General features: G+C 34.9%; 3 protein-coding genes across 4 annotated transcripts; 2 read left to right on the top strand and 1 right to left on the bottom strand.

Moving 5' to 3' along the window:
• Positions 1-1,191: 1,191 nt before the first annotated feature.
• On the top strand, positions 1,192-3,576 carry LOC108326877 (L-type lectin-domain containing receptor kinase IV.1). The gene has a single exon (XM_017560470.2). It carries the CDS (start codon positions 1,443-1,445, stop codon positions 3,453-3,455), a length of 2,013 nt encoding a protein of 670 aa, XP_017415959.1. The 5' UTR covers positions 1,192-1,442; the 3' UTR covers positions 3,456-3,576.
• Positions 3,577-14,520: 10,944 nt separating this feature from the next.
• Positions 14,521-15,380, top strand: LOC108328472 (light-harvesting complex-like protein OHP1, chloroplastic). Its single transcript, XM_017562341.2, has 3 exons — positions 14,521-14,730; positions 14,847-14,969; positions 15,080-15,380. Exons 1-3 carry the CDS (start codon positions 14,572-14,574, stop codon positions 15,146-15,148), a joined length of 351 nt encoding a protein of 116 aa, XP_017417830.1. The 5' UTR covers positions 14,521-14,571; the 3' UTR covers positions 15,149-15,380.
• A 1,682-nt stretch (positions 15,381-17,062) lies between these two features.
• On the bottom strand, positions 17,063-21,833 carry LOC108327051 (uncharacterized). Of its 2 annotated transcripts, none has more exons than XM_052873471.1 (12): positions 21,493-21,833; positions 21,263-21,395; positions 21,077-21,150; positions 20,720-20,766; positions 20,476-20,638; positions 20,365-20,409; positions 20,090-20,291; positions 19,919-19,983; positions 19,723-19,823; positions 19,143-19,203; positions 18,992-19,039; positions 17,063-17,391 (listed from the first exon to the last, which is right to left on the bottom strand). In XM_052873471.1, exons 1-12 carry the CDS (start codon positions 21,701-21,703, stop codon positions 17,228-17,230), a joined length of 1,314 nt encoding a protein of 437 aa, XP_052729431.1. In that variant the 5' UTR covers positions 21,704-21,833; the 3' UTR covers positions 17,063-17,227. The 2 variants fall into 2 exon arrangements, with proteins under 2 accessions (XP_052729431.1, XP_052729433.1); XM_052873473.1 differs by having other exon boundaries at positions 20,491-20,638; positions 21,493-21,824.
• Between the last annotated feature and the right edge of the window lie 596 nt (positions 21,834-22,429).

Genomic DNA, 22,429 nt, shown 5'->3' with positions numbered 1-22,429 from the left:
ATTAAAAAATGAATATAATTATTTTAATTTAATTAAGTTATTTTTTTATGTGTTAAATACATTTTTCTGTTTATATTAAAATAAAATATATTAAATTATATAAATAATTTAAATACTAATGTGAAACGTGTTTAATATATCAAATTTTTTTAATGTAACTGAATTAAAATTACTATATTCATTTATTTTTAAAATTTTAAGATCAAATTTTATGAAAAAAACAAATTCTAATTTCATACATACTAAAAACATTTAATCCATTAATTATTATAAATACTTTAATTTAAGCACTGAGAGAGGGAAAACATGAGAAAAAGTATTAAAAGACGAAAATTTTGAATGAAAAAGAAAGCATGAAAATCCATCGAACACAATCCAAAGCTAACAAAGAAACAAAATTGATAAATTACCCTTTTAATACACTACATTTTGTTCATGTACAAATAAAGTTGTTTACTGAGGAAGGAAAAGCTATATTTATTAAATCAGAGTGGAAAATACAACCAAACTTAAAAATCAGAGAGATAAAGTGTTTTTTTACCCAATATTTTGAATTGCTTCTTAAATGAAATGTTTTGTTTTTTATTCTAACATAACATTTTAAATTTTGTTACAGTGGAACTTATTCAATGAAATTGAAGTATGAAAGTTTTGAAATTTAAGCGCCATGAAAGTGAGAAGCAACTTTATTTTACTCACAAGATGCTTATGAAGCAATAAAAAGGCTTTATTCCTGTTTCTTTATTTTTTTTTTCTCTTTTTCTCTTTATCTTTTCCACCCTTCTTCTGTCACTTTTTTTCCTGCCAAAATACAAAAAACGTACTGTACACATATCACCCGCAAAGAGAGGGGTCCCTACTCACCTCTTTCTCACATAGTAATTGACTCTACTCACAAACTTCGATATAAGGAACTTTCCAGAAACAATTTCTCATCTTTCTCCTTAATGGCTACAATTTTTATTATTTAAGGTAACATAGTAAAATAACGTTAACTAATAACATTGAGAATGTTACGTGGCAAATATTGAATTGTTCCAATGTTCCATAATCAGTAATGAAGTAGTCGTTTTCTCCGTGATGTCTGTTTATTATGCACCAAAAGGTAATAACTATGTTTGTGAATTAAATAATAGACATACAATTTTGAAAAAAAATGGAAGTAAACAGAGAAAGTGAAAGTGATGTATCTGATTTTTTGCGTTGTTTGTAATCTTTAACTTTTGCAATCTCAAATCTTGAATTTCTCGTTTAACACCTAGAGACGCAACTGTGAGGGAGGTTCGTTTTCTTCGCAGTGAAAGTGCCAGGATCTTTCCTCGTGGACCACAATTGAAAGTTCAAATGTGTGGTACACGTTTTGGGCGGTCGAGAAAACATAGAAACAAACGAGAAATTTAGCCTTTGCCAGAAGGAAACGAATTTCTGAAACATAGAAGACCATGTTTTTCAAGGTTGTAACAGCGGTGTTTGTGCTGGCAACAACAGTGGCTGGTGAAGATTCCGTGAGTTTCTCCTATAATGGGTTCCGGTCATCTCCTCATTTGTATCTTGACGGCGGTGCTGAGTTCACCTCCGGTGGCATGCTTAAACTCACCAACTACACCAGGCAACAAAAGGGTCATGCTTTCTTCCCAAGTCCAATAGACTTCAAGAATACCTCAAATGGAAGTGCATCTTCTTTCTCCACCTCCTTTGTGTTTGCCATAAGTTCTGAGTATCCGAATTTGAGTGGTCATGGGATTGTTTTTGTGGTCTCTCCAACAAAAGGGCTTCCAAATTCTCTGCCAAGCCAGTACCTTGGCCTGTTTGATGACATCAATAATGGCAACACCAGCAACCATGTTTTTGGGGTGGAGCTTGATACCATTCAGAACACTGAATTTGGAGATATCAATGACAACCATGTTGGAATTGATGTCAACGATTTGAAGTCGGTTAAGTCAGCCCCTGCAGGATATTACAGTGACGGGGAGGTTAAGAATTTGAGTCTCATCAGTGGCTACCCAATGCAGTTATGGGTGGAATATGATGGCCTAAAGAAGCAGATTGATGTTACTTTAGCTCCAATAAACATCGGCAAACCAGAAAGGCCTTTGTTATCTTTAAGCAAAGATCTTTCTCCAATTCTTAACAATGGCATGTACGTTGGATTCTCATCCTCAACTGGGTCAATTCGAAGTTATCATTATATTTTGGGTTGGAGCTTCAAGGTGAATGGCCAGGCTCAACAACTTGCCATCTCTGAACTCCCCACACTACCTAGACGAGGCAGTAAAAAACAGTCTAAGGTTCTTATTATTGTTTTGCCAATCATCATATCACTCAGTTTGGTCATCGTGGGGGTGACTGTTGCAGTTGTTCGTGTCATGAAAAGGAAGAAGTTCACGGAGCTGCTTGAAGATTGGGAGCAAGACTATGGTCCTCATAGGTTCAAGTACAAAGATCTTAGCCTGGCAACAAAGGGGTTCAGGGAGAAGGAGCTATTGGGAAGCGGTGGATTTGGCAGAGTGTACAAAGGTGTGATGCCAATTTCAAAACTTGAGGTTGCAGTGAAGAAGGTGTCTCATGAATCAAGACAAGGGATGAGAGAATTTGTGGCAGAAATTGTTAGCATTGGGCGTCTTAGGCACAAGAATTTGGTTCCCCTTCTGGGGTACTGCAGGCGCAAAGGAGAGTTGCTATTGGTCTATGACTACATGCCAAATGGAAGCCTTGACAAGTATCTCTATAACAAACCAAGAGTGACCCTAAATTGGAGCCAGAGATTTAGAATCACCAAAGGGGTTGCTTCAGGTCTGCTTTATCTACACGAGGAATGGGAGCAAGTTGTGGTCCACAGAGACATTAAGGCTAGTAATGTGCTACTTGATGCCCAATTGAATGGTAGATTAGGGGACTTTGGTCTTTCAAGATTGTATGAGCATGGAAGTGACCCTCACACTACTCATGTGGTTGGAACACTTGGGTACCTAGCACCAGAGCACACTAGAACAGGTAAGGCCACTACAAACTCTGATGTGTTTGCTTTTGGTGCATTTATGCTAGAGGTTGTTTGTGGAAGAAGGCCAATAGAGCAAGTGGGGTGTTCTGGGAGTGAAATTCTGGTTGATTGGGTATATAATTGTTGGAAAAGAGGTGAGATTCTTGAGGCAAGGGATCTAAATTTGGGCACAAATTATAAGGCAGAGGAGGTGGAGTTGGTGCTGAAACTAGCTTTGTTTTGCTCGCATTCAGATCCTTCAGCTAGACCAAGCATGCGTCAAGTTGTTCAGTACTTGGAGAAGGATGTGCCTCTGCCAGACTTGTCTTTGCTTAGCTTATCTTCCACCGGCTTAAGATTTGGTCTGCATGAAGACTTTCAGGATTGTCCAATGTCTTATCCTTCGTCCATGGATAGGCCAATCTCTCGCACTTCTTCAGTTGCTGAATCACTTCTCTCTGGTGGACGTTGATTTTAGAAAAAAAAGACACATGAAATGATTGTTCTATTTCATTGTATTTCATTTCATCGAATTCTTAATATTTGTTATTTGATTTTGTATCATATTCTTATGTGAAATGAGTTTTCTAAAATAGAGAAGAACATCTTTATCTTTGGTGTCTTGTTTTTAAAGTACGAACATGAAAAAAAAAAGAAAAAAAAGAACTAGACTATTCAATATGACAAAAGATTCTGTGTGAGAGTCTGTCGTATATTTTAATGTATGAACAACATAGCTTTTTTCACATGCCCCCACTAGATTATCACTTCTGTATATTTGTTTAACTGAATTATGAATATCTTCATGTCCATTGTTTCAAAACAACTTTGCTTTCATATTGAGAACCATGGTTTAGTAAAAAATCACATAGAAAGTGGTGGCATCAAAAGTTGAAGAAGCTCAGTAAAATTTGGATAATGATATTTTAACAACATTTTAACATTATTTACATGTCATTCTGTTATTGATTTATATTGGTTTTTAAGATTATTATTATTGATTGTGGAGTAATTTTGGACTAATCACATAATAACACAAATAATGTTAAAATGTCAAAAAAATGTTGTCAAAATATCATTATCTATAAAATTTATGTTGTTCACAATATACCATAGACTAATTAATATTCAATTATTGTCATTTACTACAATGGCTTTCTCTAAATTAATAACTAATTTAAATATTCATCGTAAATATAACACTCCAACTTAAATAAAGGATTTTTACTATTTTCAATTTAAAATTTTGAAATGAGTTTATAAATCTTTTTTATTATATATTTTTTCAGCTTTCTGATTTTTAATATCTAAATTTTCAAAACTATTTGATTTAAGGTTAACTAAGTCTATATTTAGATGGTGATCACTTTAATAATTTTGACTTTCAGATAATAAATTACTTTATTTTACGTTTCTTAATGCATGAAAAAAAAAAGATGATAGATACGATGGACTTTTTTTTTCTTTTTAACATTGCCTTAACACTAACAATATATAGAAATGTAACACATCAGTGTCATCTTGCATTTGGTATGACATCTTGCATTAACTACCAAAATTTTAGCAATTTATTATTATTGATTCTAAATTAGTCTCTAATTTTAAATTTAAACACTAATTTCTTAGTAATTAATGTTAGAGTTAGAGACCAATTTAGATTTTAATTCATACATTAATTATAATTTTTTATTTATAATAAAGATTGTTTTAAATATCAATAATTTTTTATTTATAAAATGGTAGCTAAGTTAGTCAATATAGTGACTAATAAGTTTTTATCTCTAAAATTGGTTGATAGTTAATGATTTTCTTATAATTATATATATATATATATATATATATATATATATATATATATATAGTTTATTTTATAATAATAAAAGTATAAGTAATATAAAATACAATAGGAAAGTTAAATTGTGATTTTAAATATTTTTGCAAGAGTGAGAAGGTATCATTTATAATTTATTATTGACTAAAAGAATAATCAAACTTACTCCGTGATTAAATTATAGAAAATACAACACATTTTACTTTCTTGAGATTTTGTTTTTACAGATTGAAAACACAGTCTTGGAGTTAGATTAAATAACAAAAAAAATTGTAAGGAAAGAAGGAACACTTTAAGATGTGTCCAAATTATTGATTTTTTGAAGAGCTAAAGGCACATTTTTTCTAATAATTATTTAAGAGTAAGTTATTTTGTTCTAAGTTTGTGTTTTTTACATTAATTTTAGTTTTGTTATTTGTGGTTGAAAATTGTGTTTCTTATTTAAAAAATTAAATTTCCCTTGATTTAATGATTAAATATGTATTGGATTTAATGACATTTTGATTTAATTCGTATAATTATCTTAATTGATTAATTAAATTGGTTTATTTTTGAAACTTTGGTTGAATCTTTCGATAAATGTTCTATTTAGATTGTTTGGTTCTTTAAATTTATAAATTAATCTATTTTTACTTTCTTAATTTTTACTTTTGATTTTTGGTTTGTTTTCTTCAATTTAATTTTTTTTTCAATCCTCAAAGTCCCAAATTAACTTGTTTCATTTGAGAATTGACTTAGCTTATATTCTATATTTCAAAATTTAGTGAATTTTTTTTATTTTCAACTATAACATCAAAAATAAAAATGACATCATTATTGGGGAAGTGATTCATCGTCCATGGCGGAATTGGTGTTAGTTGTTGGGGGAGCAATTGGGTTATTTTGTGTTGTGGGTTACAGACTCTAGTTGTTATTTTCATATGTACTTGAACTAAGATTACTTAATGATATATCAGAAGAGGTATGGTGGTGATGTTCTGATGAGCAACAATGTTCTTTGTAAGACCATTAGCATTAGATATTATTTGAATGATTGATGGAATGATCAAGACATTATCTAATGTGTGTTACATTTTTTTGACTGAACCAAATTTTAATAGGTTTATTGAATGTTAGATATTTTTACATTTAGTGTTAAAGGTCGAGTGGTGTGAATCTTGGAAAATAAGTTTGTTGTAGGTTAAGAGACAAGGTAACTTGTACAACCTGTAGAAGTCCATTGAGATATTCAACTTGATTTGTTCAAGAAGTCTTTATGGCATCTTCATCTAGGCCATATGAATGCGAGGAAGATGAAAATGTTATGGCATCTTCATCTAGGCCATATTACTTAGTAACTATAAGATAAATCACATATATGTCAAGTAGCAAAGGCATTAATTTTCAAGATAATGCAGCATTAAACTACATTTATTTTGACTATTATGGTCCTTTGAGAGTTCCATTATTGGAAGGTGCATAATATTTCTCTTTGTAACTAATAATTACTTGAGGATGACTTGGGTTTTGCAATGAAGCATAAGTTTAAAGTGTTCGGTCACTTCAAGCATTGAAAACACTCATGTTTAACGAAAATGGTAGGAAGTTGAAGTGGTTAAGGATAGACAATAGATTGAATTATGCTTTGAATAATTTAAAAATTATGTAGAGATGAAGACATTCAAATAATGAAGTAATGAAAAGGAGTAATTAGATATTGTTAGAGAGACAATGTGAATGTTGTATAATTCTATGTTGGAAGGAAGATTCAAGGTTGAGACAGCTAACACAACTTGCTTCTTGGTCAATCGTTGTCATTAATTTACAAAATCATTTGATGTATGGTTTAACAAGCTAACTGATTACTTAACTTTGAAGGTATTTGGGATTGTGGCAATGCACGATGAGTTTGAATCCCTTTTGAAGAATAATACTTTGGGTTTTAGTGGAGCTACCAGAAGGAAAAAGATTTGTTGAATTAAAATGAATCTTTAAGAAAAAAGTTTTGAAGTGACCAATGTTGAAACTATACTATTTAGCGCATCCAACACTCTTTTCATTAAGTATAATAAGCCTTGCCTAATAACTAAGGATTATAATTAGAATGAAGGTGATAGGTTTCTGGTAAAGAAACCTTATCCTTCACCCAACTAACACACTCAAACAGAAAAAAAGTTCTGTATAACCTCTGACTTTATTGATTTCCAAGAAAGAATACAAGAATGAAATAATAAGGGAGCCTAATCTCCCCCCAACAAGACTAAACAGTCTGTTATACACTTGAATTGCCAAAAGTCTCTCTCCTCTCCCCATCTCAACAATTTATACAAAAGTCTATTCCCGCTCTTCCTAACTGTTAACACAGTTAGGCAATTAACTCCCTCTAACTGTTAACTAACAGTTGACTAACCTCTCTTCCTCCTTACATACACTCTCAGTTTCCTATCATTACACTCCCCTCCATTTTCAACCTTATCCTCAAGGTTGAACTCCGGAAATTTGTCCTTGATTGTTGCTAAATCTTCCCACGTCGCCCCTTCTACACCCCCGGTCTGCCACTCTACCAGCACCTGTTGACACCCCTTATCTCCCTGCTGTATTTGTCTGCGCTCCAGTATCTTTGTTGGCCAAAAAGCAGGTCCCGCTGCCTGTAACTCCTTGGGTAAACCTTTTTCCACTATTTGATCTCCCACCGCTTTTTTTAATTGAGAAGCATGGAACACCGAGTCAATTCGCGTTGTCTCGGGAAGCTCCAGCCTGAAAGCCACATTGCCAACCTGCTGTAAGACTTTGAATGGCCCAAAATATCTAGCTAACAACTTTGGATGTAGTCGCACCGCCATGGAAGACTGTCTGTGTGGCCTTATCTTCAGATATACCCAATCCCCCACTTTTATATCCACTTCTCTTCTCTTTTTATTAGCTTGATGTGTCATCAAATCCTGGGCACGACCTAAATGATATTTCAACTGTTTCAGGGCCTCATCTCTCGTCATGAGATCTTGTGCTACAGCTTCAACCTGTGTTTCTCCTAGAATAAACTGACTGAAAGAGGGAGGGGGCCTTCCGTATACGGTCTCAAATGGCGTGCATCTTGTTGCCCCTTGGTAGCTTGTGTTGTACCAAAATTCTACCCAGGGTAACATTGGATACCAGCTCTTGGGCTGTTCAGAACAAAAACACCGCAGGTAACCTTCAACTATGCGATTCACAACCTCCATTTGCCCATCCGTTTTCGGATGGTAAGATGTGCTCATCTTGAGCTTAGTCCCTTGCATTTTAAACAGCTCCCTCCAAAAAATGCTCAAGAATAAGGGATCTCTGTCACTCACCACTGACACTGGGATCCCATGCAACCTGATCACCTTCTTAGCAAATACATCAGCGACTGTTTTTGCAGAATACGGATGCTTTAATGCCAAAAAATGAGCATATTTACTCAGCCGGTCAACAACCACCATGATAGCATCATATCCTTGTGACTTAGGTAATCTCACTATGAAGTCTAGGCTAATTTCCTCCCACACTGCCTGCGGAATTGGTAAAGGCTGTAACAAGCCTTGAGGGGATGCTGTTACGTATTTGTGCTGCTGGCACACTGCACAACGTGCTACAAATTCTGTAATCTCCTTCTTCATTCCCACCCAATACAAAGATTGGACTATTCTTCTATAAGTTCTGTAGACTCCCGAATGCCCCCCGGTCTTTGTCTCATGAAATTCCTCAAGTAACTTAGGGATCCAAGTTGAGTTTGCAGATATTACCAGTCGGCCTTTATAATGCAGCCTTTTGTTCTCTAAAGTGTACGCCCCTTGCGAGTTGGGATCACGTTTCAAACCAGCGATCACCTTTTGTAACTCGGTATCCTCCTCTACCTCCTTCAAGATCTCTTGGAAGTCTGGCCAAAATGGCTTAGAGATAGCTTGCAACTCCCTTTCTTCCCGTTCCCCTTCATGTTTCCTCGAAAGAGCATCGGCAGCCTGGTTCATACTACCTTTCCTATACACAATCTCAAATTCATAACCCATCAACTTTGCTAACCAGTTTTGCTGACTTTTGGTAGTAATCCGCTGCTCTAACAAATATTTCAAGCTACGCTGGTCTGTGTGCACCGTGAATTTTCTTCCCACCAAGTACGGTCTCCAGTGTTGGATGGCTAACACCAAAGCCATTAACTCCTTCTCGTAGATCGATTTACTTAAGGTGTTCTCCGATAAGGCCTTATTGTAGAAGGCGATGGGTCTCCTGTTTTGGGTCAACACGGCACCTATTCCTCCTCCTGAGGCATCGCATTCAATATGGAACTCTTGGTTGAAATCGGGCAACTCCAACACGGGCCCCGACGTGATAGTTGCCTTTAATTCGTCCATAGCCTGCTTTGCCTGCTCATTCCACGTGAATCTCCCCTTTTTGAGTAACTCTGTCAATGGTTTTGCTATTTTGCCATAGCCCGCCACGAACCTCCGATAGTAACCGGTGAGCCCCAGATACCCTCTCAACACTTTTAAGTTTCTGGGTTCTTCCAATTCAACCACTGCTCTAATTTTATCACCGTCCATTTCCACCCCTTATTCGGAAATTTGATGGCCCAAGTAACATATCTTCCTTCTTCCAAAATCACACTTTTTCCGGTTGGCCACCCACCCATTTCGTTCCAGCAGCTGCATCACCATACCCAGCTGCTTTAAATGATCCACCTAGTTTGCACTATAGACGAGAATATCATCGAAAAACACCAGCACCCATTTCCTAAGATACGGTTGTAACAGCCGGTTCATTGTACTCTGAAAAGTAGCCGGCGCATTCGTAAGTCCGAACGGCATCACGAGAAACTCGAAATGTCCCAGGTGGGTGCGGAAGGCGGTCTTGGCCACGTCCTCTTCCTCCATTCTGATCTGGTGGTATCCAGATTTCAAATCAATCTTTGAGAAGTACTTGGCCCCTCTTAATTCGTCCAGCAGCTCCTCTATCACCGGAATAGGGAATCTGTCTGATATAATGGCCTTGTTCAGAGCTCGGTAATCCACACAAAAGCGCCAACTCCCATCCTTCTTCTTCACGAGGATGACTGGGCTGGAAAACGGGCTCGTATTGTGGTGTATGATCCCGGCCTTCAACATATCGTCCACCTATTTTTCTATCTCCCCTTTCAGAATGTGAGGATAGCGGTATGGCCTCACATTTATAGGGTCTACACCTACTTTCAACTTGATTCGGTGCTGTAGGTGACGTGTTGGGGGCAGCCCGTGCACATCTTGGAATAAGCGATAGTGGGTTTGCAACAGCTTTTCCAGTTCAGCCTGCTGCTGGCCTGTCACATCTGTTCCCCACTCACCGTCTTCAGCGGTCTCTATTGCACTTAAACCCCACACCAATGCTCCTGACTCAGCGTTATCTCCCAGCTTCCACAAAGATCTCGCTTTCACCAGCTGGCGCGATAGGGCTGGACCACCCTTGATCGTGATCTATTTATTCCCCACCATATATTCCATTGTCATGCTACCCCAGTTCGTCCGCACTTTGCCCAATTTAGCCAACCATGCAACCCTAGAATAATGTCGACGCCCCCCAACTCAAAAACATGGAACTCTTCCTCCACATCCACCCCCTCCAGTCGGATAATCACCCCTTCACATCGTCCTTGGGTAATCCGTCGACACCCGTCGCCCAAACTCACGGGGTATGGTACCGTATCGATCACCGGCAAGCCCATCTCTTTCGTGGTCCTCTTACTGATATAGTTGTGGCTCGCTCCGCTGTCTATGAGCACCACCACCCTCCGTTCACCAATTTTCCCCGTCAACTTTAAGGTTCCCGGGCTGGTCCAGCCTTCTGCCGAGCACGCGGACAACTCCATCACTTTTTCCTCCTGGTCGCCGTTTACCTCGCCCTCTTCCCCTTCGTCTTCGTCCTCTGCTAGCAATAACACCCGTAGGCTCCTCTCGGCGCATCGATGGCCTGGTGCAAACGGGTCGCCACATCGGAAGCAACGCCCCTCCTCCTTTCTTTTAAGAAACTCGGGGTAGGGTAAGTTTCGAACCATTCGGCCTCGACCTTCTCCCCCAATCGCAGTGCTCCCCCTCACTACGGTGTTAGCTGCCGCTCCCTCTCTCCTCGCGAATCCTCCACCCTCGGTTCTTCCCAACGGGTTCGTCACTGGTTTCGCCGATTCCGATCGCGTCACGCTACCCATTGATCGCGCACCGAATGGGTTCATCTTGAGTCCACTAGCCTGGCTTCCCTACGCTTTCCTCATCGCATCTTCTACGTCGCACGCAATCCTCATCGCCTCCATCAACGCCGATGGGTTCTGGATCTGCACCTGACCCTTCACGTCCTCCCGTAAACCGGCTAAGAAGTAGCCCATCACCTGATCCTCTGGAATCCTCGTCGTCTGCCCCATCAATACTTCAAAATGACGTACGAATTCCTCGACGGTTCCTTCCTGACGCAGAGTAGCCAGTCGCTCGAATACGGTCCCCCTGAATCCACCACCGAAGCGATTAATCATGGCTTCCTTCAACCTGTTCCACGTTCGGTTTCTCGCTTTCTCTTTCCAAAAAGTGAACCAGTACGCCGCGCTGCCCTCCATGCTTACGTAGGCGACCTCCACCTTTTCTTCATCGTTCGTCACCCTTTGTATATCGAAAAACCTTTCTGCCCGATTGAGCCAACTGAGTGGCTCGTCCCCGTCAAAGGTGGGTAACTCAACCTTTTTCCTCCAAGGTTTTTGCGCTCCACTTCTTTCGCCGCTTCCACCGCCTCCGGTCTCCTCATCCCCTCTGTGTCAGTTATCATTCACGGAGCTATCCTCCGAATTACTCTCCGTGTGATTTTCCTGTTTTTCCAGCATTTTCATAATTTGTTGTAAATCGCGACGTACCGACGTCGACTCCGCCTTCATTCCCTCCACCGTTATCTCAATCGCTTCTAATCTTGCCCCCGTCGTTGTCTCCATCTCTTCACCTCCCCGTCCACAAAATTTGGATCCGGCAGGTCGGACCAAATTGATAGGTTTCTGGTAAAGAAACCTTATCCTTCACCCAACTAACACACTCAAACAGAGCAAAAGTTCTGTATAACCTCTGACTTTATTGATTTCCAAGAAAGAATACAAGAATGAAACAATAAGGGAGCCTAATCTCCCCCTAACAAGACTAAACAGTCTGTTATACACTTGAATTGCCAAAAGTCCCTCTCCTCTCCCCATCTCAACAATTTATACAAAAGTCTATTCCCGCTCTTCCTAACTGTTAACACAGTTAGGCAACTAACTCCCTCTAATTGTTAACTAACAGTTGACTAACCTCTCTTCCTCCTTACATACACTCTCAGTTTCCTATCAGAAGGTGTCCATTATTATGAGATTTTTTCTTTGGTGCTCAAACACACACATTCATCAAATTTCTTCTTGCTCCAGTGGTAATACTAGACTTGAAATTAAAACAACTTGATGTGAAAATTGTTACTCCATAATTATGTTCAAAAGGATTTTTTTTTTCTCAAATAAAATGTTTCAAGGAACTCGAGAAGGAGGACAAGGTTTGTAAATTGCAAATCCTATTGTGTAGGTTGTAGCAATTTTTAAGATTGTGATAAAGAGATTTAATGATTTAATCATCTTATCAGTATAATAAAAAGTCTTAATTAAGTATGTGTTTATCATAGGAATAAAAAATGACGGTTCTTAGGTTTATCTACTAATGTATGTAAGTGATATGCTAATAGCGTCCAAGAACATGTTTTAGATTCAAAAGCTGAAATTGTTGTTAAGTGAAAAATATGAAGTGAAAAAGATTAAAGCTTCTAAAAAGATTTTAGATATGGTGATTAGATGAAAATATGACTCCTTTCACATTGTTTATTTGTTTATGTGTATTTAATACTACTCAATTTGAAATATAGAAGAAATACATATTTTATGATCCTTATGCTACTAAAGTGCGAATGCTTGATATATATGCAATGTATGTAATAAACCTAACATTGCTCAAATAGTCAATGTGATGAGTAAATACATGGACAATCTTGAAAAGGAACATTGAACAGTTGTGAAATTTATCTTTAGGTACCTTACTGGTATTTTTGATCTATTACTTATCTACAAGGGTGGAATATCGTCTAATTGTACAGATTATTCAGATTCTAATTGTTAATTTTTTAGATGCAAATCGATAAATGATTAAATATGTTTTTACTTGACAACTCGTTAGTTAAGATTATTATGTAACATGTACTTTTTTTTTTCTTTTTTTTAACCTACTGTGATAAAGTATATTACTTTGATTGAAACTGTGAATGGTAAGATTTGATTAAAGAACTTATTGTGAGAGTTTTTCATAAAATATATTTATATTTTTTTATGGTAATCTTAATCTTAATGTAATTTTGTAGGTTCAAGAACAAGTTGATGTGAATAAATAAAATATTGAAATTCAAAATATTGATATGAAAAAAAAATGTAAATATATTTGCAAGATTATTTTTAAAAAATACGGATTATGATTAATGTTAATTATTACTATAACACTAATATGAAAGAAAATTAAAATTAAAGTAGAGATTTGTGAGACAAATTCACATAATCTTCTTCCTCTATTGAACTATAAATGAAAGGTTCTGTTATTAATAGAAATTTGTATGTATATGAATACATTCAAATTTCAAATTCGTTTAAAATGTCGAAAGCATATTCTATTTTAGTGTCTAAATTAGGTTTAATTTTAATTTTAGTCTTTAAATTCTATCAAATCCATAATTTAGCTCATATATTATTTTTGACAATTTTAATCTCCAAAAATTTAATTCCATTTAATTTAGGTCTTTGAATATTTTAATGTAATTTTAGTTCTTTCATTTTTAATTACACATAATTTTTTTTCAGTTGTAAGTTCAATTATCATTTACTTTTTGTTACTTTGGACATGAGATAATGAAATTGGAGGAAATACACATAATACTATAATTTGATGGTAAACTAATATGTTTTTTAAATTACAAATGGAACAAAGTAATAATTAATTAATGATTAAGGGATCTAAATTGCGCAAAATGAATTTCATGACCAAAATTATCGGCAATTCAAATTGTGAGGAGAAATTTGAAACAAAAACTACAAGATCTTTGTTTTAAATATAAGGATTATAATTACAATTATTAGGATTGAAAAATTATTAGTCAGAATTGGATGTTTACGGAGTCAAATTTGTCATTGTGAACAATGTTGTTAAATGTCAGAAAATAACTAGTTCTAGAAATCGAGTTCCCATTTATGAACGCTGTTGTCCAACATCAAAAATCCACTTTGAATTACATTATTCCAAAGTCAAATTCCAAAAAAAATATTCCAATTTTCTTTCAAAAATTAAAAAAAAAATAGAAAAAAATAACGACAATTAAACTCTTCATAAACTAAATTCTAACCATTTTTCTCCCCTGCTAATGATGTTACTATTCGAATATCTTAAATGAAATTCTCCCCCATAAATAAAAAAATAAGTCTATTACAGAAAATGATATTAACAATATTCATTTACAGAGTTTCTTAAAAATCGATTTATTAGCGAAAGACACTGCTTAGACAAAATTTGAGTGTTTATAATTTTTTAAATAACCAGATATATAGCATTACCGACCACACTTATAGTTACACGTAGACAATTTTTCAGTCTCACTTGTTCCAATCTCAACCACACAAAAAACAAGAGCAAATAAGAAATGAAAAAAGAACTAGATAAGCCACAGGAAGAAGCACCGGTTGTGCTTGTCAACCATAGCCATGGCAACTTCATCCTCCACTTTGCTGCCATCACTCATACCTGCAACAACCCCATCAATCAACTCTCCAAAAAATCATCTTTTTTTGCTTCAAAATCGTTCTTTGAATCGATCTAAAAGGGTTTCCCTCGTTGTACACGCAGTCAAGCCCCCTGCTGGTGTAAAGCTTCTTCTTTTGCTTCTTCTGTCATTCCCATTTCTTGTTGCAGTTTTTGTTTGTTGTTGATGTTGTTGGGGATTATGAAGCAATTGGGCATGTTTGCTTGCTTCTTTCAGGTGGAATTTCCAAAAGTTGAGCCGCAGTTTAAGCCTCCGTTTCTTGGGTTCACTAGGACTGCAGAAATATGGAACTCTAGAGCTTGCATGATTGGAATCATTGGAGTTTTTGTTGTAGAGTTTGTGAGTAATGATTTCATTTGTTCAATCATCCTTATTTTTATTTTTATTTTCTTACCATTGTTTGAGCATAAACATTGGCTATGAGTTTGGTTGATTGTGTGGTTTTGCAGATAATAAACAAGGGAATACTTCAGGTGATTGGGGTTGATGTTGGCAAAGGTCTTAACCTTCCTCTCTGAACAATTTTTTGGTCTGTGCGAGTAAATGCTGTCGTATATAAAGTCATGTTTAACTTTATTTTACTGGTTTCATGAACAAATTTTCAAATTGCCATGTCATTTGAAAATCTTCGTAATCTTGTATCTGTGTACACAATCTTCCTTAATCTAAAATCTGTGTAGAGGTGAACTTCTGATGTTCTTGAGTATGTTTGAGTAATGCCATGAATGCTGTTTTTCTTGGTTTGGTAAACTGAACTCAAACTGCGTGGCAAGCTTAAACTAAGTTATTCACTCGTTAAATTTTGAGACATTGTGTTGGTAATAAATGTTTTGTTTAATCATGAATTGATTCTGAGGTAAATCTGCTAAGGTCTTTTTAAATTAAAAAATAGTAAAGTTATTTTGATGTTATTTCAATCAAAGTTAACCTAACATACTCTCTTATGGAGGTCGATCTAATGACATTTTGATGGAAGTTGATCTAATGATATTTTTATACCAAGCCAATAAAATCTTAATTAAGATGGTAGTTATAATGCTCTAAGTTATTATGAGGTAATGATGATGTTAAAATCCAAGCTAAAGAAACGTTTTAAAGATATTGTCTTCAACCAAAAGATGATGAATATTGAATTTTTATTTTTTAAAATTCAAAAGAAAGTATGTAATACATATTCAATTAATTGGGTTTGTTTTAAAATCAATTAATGAGTTTGTATTTGAAACTCATCTATTAAAATGAAATTAAAGTAATTTGGCTCCAAATTATTATAGATTAAATTTTTATTTAACTTTTGTGCATACTATATTTTGAATTTGAAAAAAGTAATTTTTTATGCGTACCACATTGTAACTCCAAAGAAATAATTAATTATTAGATTAGATTTGCAAGTGATTACAGAAGCAAAGCACGACCTACGAATAAAAGAAGTTGCAATAACTATTTAAACGAGCTTTTTCCTAAAAACTTTTAGGAAAACAAAATAAACTTATAAATTTAAAATTAACTTATGAGTAAGTTAAAATAAAATTTAAAGAAATTATACAGGATAATTTCTATAAAGTAGTTTCTCCTAAACATCTTTTAAAAAAATTGTGTAAATATATCCATAGTGAAATATAATTATTTGACAAAAATCACGAGTTTATGTACGAGTAAGATAGTATTCTCTTTAAATTTTAACTCTGTAAGGCAAGAGCCTTGTATTATTGATCAATGATCAATATCATTGACGTGGCATTATCATATCATGAAAAACATATTTGTTATGATAATACAAATATTTAAAAATTAATATAAAATATAAAAACATTTTAAAGATTAAAATAAATACAAATGAATATTTTATTTAAGGATTTAAACAAAAATATTTAATTTATCAGATAAACATGTTAAAGAAAAAATTATTGAAAACTCAAAATAAAACCAAGTGATAAATAACGTAAAACATGTCTAAACATTCTTTTATATCCAATTTGTATAAACAAAAAAGGCCCTGCTATTCAATGTATTTGGAATGATAATGAGACTGTAAAAATTATTATATTACACTTTTTTATTACTGACATTATATTACACTCTTTTATTACTGACATTATATTACACTATGATTTTTCACTACATTAAAAAGTAGTTTCAAGGTTGTCATGGGTCTTTGAACTTAACCCTGCATTTTTTTTCATAGTAGATCACTACTCTTTTTATATCTGTTGAAAATAATTATAAATATAAATTTACGAAACAACATTTTGATTTTTCACCACGAAAGTGTAACTTCCAAACACCCACTAAATCAATAGTAAGAATATCAATAAGAACATTAGTAATTATTGAAATTGATAACCACGTATCAAATTTTTCAGAAGTAGCAAGGAAATCCACATTAACCTGCATAATTCAGACTTCTGACAGCTTTACTTCACTGTTGTAGATTAAGAGTCTTAACTAGCTTTGCTTTCAAAGCACAAAGCTTTTCATAAGATCATTTCATAAAATATTACATAAAAATTAGCTTTTTATCATCAATTTAAAAACATAAAATCGATAACGATTATAAAGTGTAGCAGCAAAAGGGTACCTACCTGAAGAAGGACAATTTAAATAATCCTACTAATTCTAGTATCTATGACCTTCGTGTCTGTGTCGAGAGCATCGGCAAGTGACATCTTAGGGTGTTTCCACATAGACTCGGCCAAGTTCTTCATCTTCTCCCCTTCATCCTTTCTATTTTCTTGGACACTAAGTACTTCTGCATATGCACCTATAACATTAAGCAACATTTAGACAAGTCAGAATAATCTACAGTCATGCACATACAGAGCCTTAAAATGGAATATTAAGGCATAATGTTATTCAGTGGGGGACTAGTCATTCCTTTGGCTTGTGTTTACTGTTTCTTAAGGTTAACTAACACTCTGAAGAGTGCATTAATGAAGATGAAGAAAAAGACCAAAAATACAATATTTCAAGAAGGATAACAAGGAGCATAACAAAAGAAGATATTCTTGCTCATACATGATTTTTTAGTTTCTTTATTTTTCATTTCTTGAACTAATAATATATAGGATTTATCATTTCCTTTTATTTGTAAAAGAGGCGTAAATACGAACTTTTCAGCCTACGCTATAGTCGGACCTATTAAGCCTAATAAATCTAGAGGGTGACACTATAAGACAAGGAAACAAGGATAAATTTGAAGTCATCCATCTCCATTCTAAGCACAACCAGGTTTAATCTCTGTCTTCCCGGTGAAACCCACTCTTTTAATTTCCAACATTGTTCTTAGTTTTTTCTCAGCCACTGTGTTTCTTCGCCACTATTGTGCTACCACCACCCAATCTGTCTCCCCTGCTGCACTATTGTTGTCACCGTCATCATTGCTGCCATTGCCATTGCAGCCCTTTGGACTGACAACCACCACTGCCACTTCTCGCCACACGTGGCAGCATGTCCAACATCCTCTTTGGCAACAATCACCTTCATCGGACTCTGCTTTCAATCTTTCTCAAGATCAAAGTTTTTCATGTTCTTGACCTTACATGGACTTCCTAATGATTATTCACATATTCGTGATCAAATTTTGGGTTCTCCAGTTGTATCTACCTTTATTTCCACTTATTCCACCCTATTGTGTGTTTCGGGTAAGTCAACCATTGAAATACCTTCACCAGTCACCTATGTTGGCTCTTCGGCAATGGTATTCAGCATTGGCAATCATGACAAGATTTCACTACCAACACAACAAGTGGTTGAAGGACAAGTTGCAGTATGAGCTCTACTTTAACTATTGTTAGATATATTAGATTATTAGATATCTTAGATAGATATCTTTTCTTTATATAGTTACTTTATTATTATATTTTATTTGTATTTTTGGTTTAGTCGATATTTCTTTTATTATAAATAAAATACTCTATGTATATTTTCTATACAAGAGAGATTAATCTCATACATAGTTTTTCAGTTATATGATATCAAATCCAGGACCTATGGGTTATGTGTGTGCTACAGATGCAGTGCAACATTATCTGCCAAAATTAAATGATAACATTTCTATGTAAGATAATTTTAAACAGTAAAATTAAATTAATTTCAGTAAAATCAAAGGATCACTACGCCTTGTACATGCACACTGGAATAAACAATTTATCGCTATAACATTTTCTTTAGATATTTGGCTATCTCAAGGGCTTTTGCAGGCTCAATGTAAATGTTAGCTTGTACATTCTTCAAAGAATTTTTCTACAATATAAGACTGGTTCATTTTAAAATAACAATCTTTTGAAATACTCCAACACACTTTAATCAGGTTTTGACATCCTAGATTATAGTACTGTACTGAATTAAAGACTCTGACATACCTCTTGCAAGAGCAGCTATATCACTTCTATCTACAAATGGTGCACCACCTACACAAAAAAAGTTTGGTTTCAATATGCCTTCACTATGTGTAGGTAGATATTTTATAGACACTACATGGATGTCCGGAATCAAACGGCACAACAATATTACCTTCAGTCTTGGTTTCCTCTGATGGAACCTTCAAAATATCTATCACTTTTCGGTAAAGGCCCTGTCAATGATTCTCTCCAATTATAATTATTGTTTGAATTAAATAATATTTGTTGGTGATCAATTAGGTATACAAAGGGAGTGAAGGGGTCCTAAATAATTTAAGCAGATAATGTGTTATAAATCGAAGACTACATTAGTCAGGTAAGTTTTAAATATGCATCTAAATTTGTATCCCCAATGCTCATTCATACAGAATTTTCAAATTCTTTTATGAAAACAGTGGCACTGGCCTGACACTCGACCAAAGTAGGCCAATCAATTTGTTAAATACACAGTTCACATTTCTGCACAATCAAATAATAATATTAATTGCATATAGCAGCAGAAATAGATTTCACTTCATAGCACAATGCTTTAAATGAGAACACAACCAGATATAAAACATCCCGGGGCATCCCATTAGTCATCAATCATTGTTATTTTTATTTTTGGGAAGCAGAAAAACAAACGAGCCTTTGCTATAAGTTAAAATTGATTAAATTTGTTGCTGACAATTTATATATTGGAGAGTTATAACCTCTTGAATCAACAGCGCACTTGAATGTTCCTGAATTGCTTTACGCCTATACATAAGAGCTAGGCTTGCTAATACGGCCGCCACCAAGGGATGCTTAGGGTCTCAACAAATAGACAGCCACCATACATTAGTCAATATACCATTATTAAGTTCAATGATAAATGCTGAGGTAAGACAAAAAGAATGGAGAAGTCACCTCCATGGGCTTCCTCTGCCTCAGTCAATGCCTTTCCCAACTCATGCTCAGCCCAGTAGAAGTCACTGAGACAACAGTTATTAGTGGTATATAAACACCCCAAGAGTAACATAAAAAGGAAGGTAGCAGCACGGCTAAGGAAAAGCCAACAGAAATTATTATTAAGCCTACCCCATAAGTGCCTCAATCTGTCCATAAGCACACATGGACCCTACAAGTAATTGATTCGCACTCATGTTGCCAGCCGCTAAGTATGGATTGCCAGCCCTTCTTATTTGAACAGCACCAAGTACAACACTTCGGTAAACTTCTTTTGCCAGTGAATAGTTCTTTTTTTTATGTAGGAATTCTGCATATGTTAGACCAGCAGTACCTACAAAACCAAAAATCAATTTGGTGTCGAAAAATGTCAGCTACAGTACCTTGTGAACAGGAGAAGGAGATACCATCCCAATACTTTTGATCAATAGGTTCGTCGAAGAATTCTTCAGCTGCATCAAGCACATATAAGCACCATCACAACTAACAGCAATGGACAAAAACAACTTTAGCACAACCTGAGTCAACATTGCCTTTGACAAGTTCAATCAGCCCTTTCAGTGCTTTAGCACGTATAAAGTGAGCCACAAAATCTCTTCTTTGAATCTCAAAGTCTTTTGCTTGCCGTTGATTCTCAACAACCTTCATGCACTTGTCAGCCACCGCTGCTGCCAAATCATCCTACATAGAAAAAAGTGAGTAAACAAGAATAATGCTGCAAAATGAAGCCAAATATTTTACAATTGTTTTGCAAGTACCAACCTGCCCCATCTCTAAATAAAGCCCAGCCTGAGCTTCAAGAGCACCAACTACAACAAAAATCCAACATATGACTCAAAGTCATTGGCAAAAGTGATGTTAATATAGTAAGTGTTAGTGGCGTACTCTCTAATACTCCCTTTCTAACACATTCCTTGTTGTTGGTCAAAATTTGTTGAAAACTAAAAAATCATAGGCGGGGTTAATTAAATAAGGAGTGCATCCCACACAATTTTGTGATTCTCACAAATTTCAGTCAATACTATAGAAAGAGTGTAATGTCACTTCTCTAATAATACTAGTAAGAAAATAAACAATAACAGTAACCAACAAAACGGGTGGAAAAGCAAAAGAAGTTACCTCTAACTCCCAAATAAGAATTGGTTAATTCTTGAACATCCTCGAGCTTTTCTATTGCTTCAGTGTACTCTCCTCTAAATTCAACAAAAAAGATATCTCTAATGAGTTCAAACAATCACCCACAAAATTGTCCAACATAACAACTAACACACCAATCAACACAACTAAGCAATCACAAAGGATTACCTTTCGTACAAAATCGTGGACCTAGCAAGCATAGCCATTCCCTTCGAATTCTCGTGCTTTGAATCCCGGCCCTCAGTTAACTCACAGCTAAGGCAGTGCTTCAACACACACAAACCCATCCGAAACGACCCAACTAAAGAAACACACCCGAAAAAACAAAAAGACGTTAACTTCGGCCGAAACACACAAATGGGTCGCCAAAAAACACGGCTTTTGATCAAATAACTCACGTGATCTTTCCTTCCTCCATTGGTTCACGGCGTAGTTGATCATCTTAATGGCATCGGGGACGACCATGTGGGACTCTAATTCCAAGCCAACGGTAAACGGTCGGAACGATGAAGTGGGAAAAGGAGAGAGGTTAGTGGGGAATGGGTTTGCTTTGAGAGCAGAGGAAGAAGAAGAAGTTCTTGATGATAACTTCGCTGCTATGCGAAACATGGTTGAGTTTGGTAGCAAAAGGTTGGAGAAATGTGAGGTTTCCGAATACACTGTGAATGAGGAGAAGGAAAGAAGTAGCTTGAAGGGTTTAGCGCTTTTAGGTTTGGAGCATGATATTTGATTGAATGACGATAGGTGACATTTTTTAAATTTAAATGACTATAAGAGAATAAATTTTTATATGTTTTTAAATAAAAACTAAAAGGTTAAAAAAATATAAAATGAATGTAAAAAATTTATACATATATTAAAATATTATTTTTTATTTGATTTGTGTTTTTAAGTATACTTTATATATATAATAACTAAATTATAAAAAACAAGTATGACATATTAACTCCTTTTTTATGAATAAAAATTAGTTGGATCAAAAGTTGGCTCACTTTTTTAATCTTATCACTATTATTCTTATTTTATATTATATATAATATTTTCGTTATAATATCAAAATTTATTGGTTTAACTATTTAAGTCTTCTAATTTATTCTGTTTGATTATTGTAAGACCCATGAAAAATATTTACCTTAATACTAACAATTTTATTACTAGATTTCTTTTTGAATTAAAAATATAATAAGTTTATGTAAAAAATAAAATATGGAAAGCTAAATAAGAAATTTTGGTAACTTAATTGGTAGAAAATTTTGGTGATTTTAAGAACATGGGTTCAAACTCTCTTCTACCTTTTTTTAAAAAAAAAATTAAAAAAAAAAAGAATTAAAATAT

This window comes from Vigna angularis, chromosome 2 (genome assembly GCF_016808095.1).
Source record: "Vigna angularis cultivar LongXiaoDou No.4 chromosome 2, ASM1680809v1, whole genome shotgun sequence".
Taxonomy (NCBI): Eukaryota; Viridiplantae; Streptophyta; class Magnoliopsida; order Fabales; family Fabaceae; genus Vigna; species Vigna angularis.
This window is presented reverse-complemented; position numbering and strand designations above follow the sequence as displayed.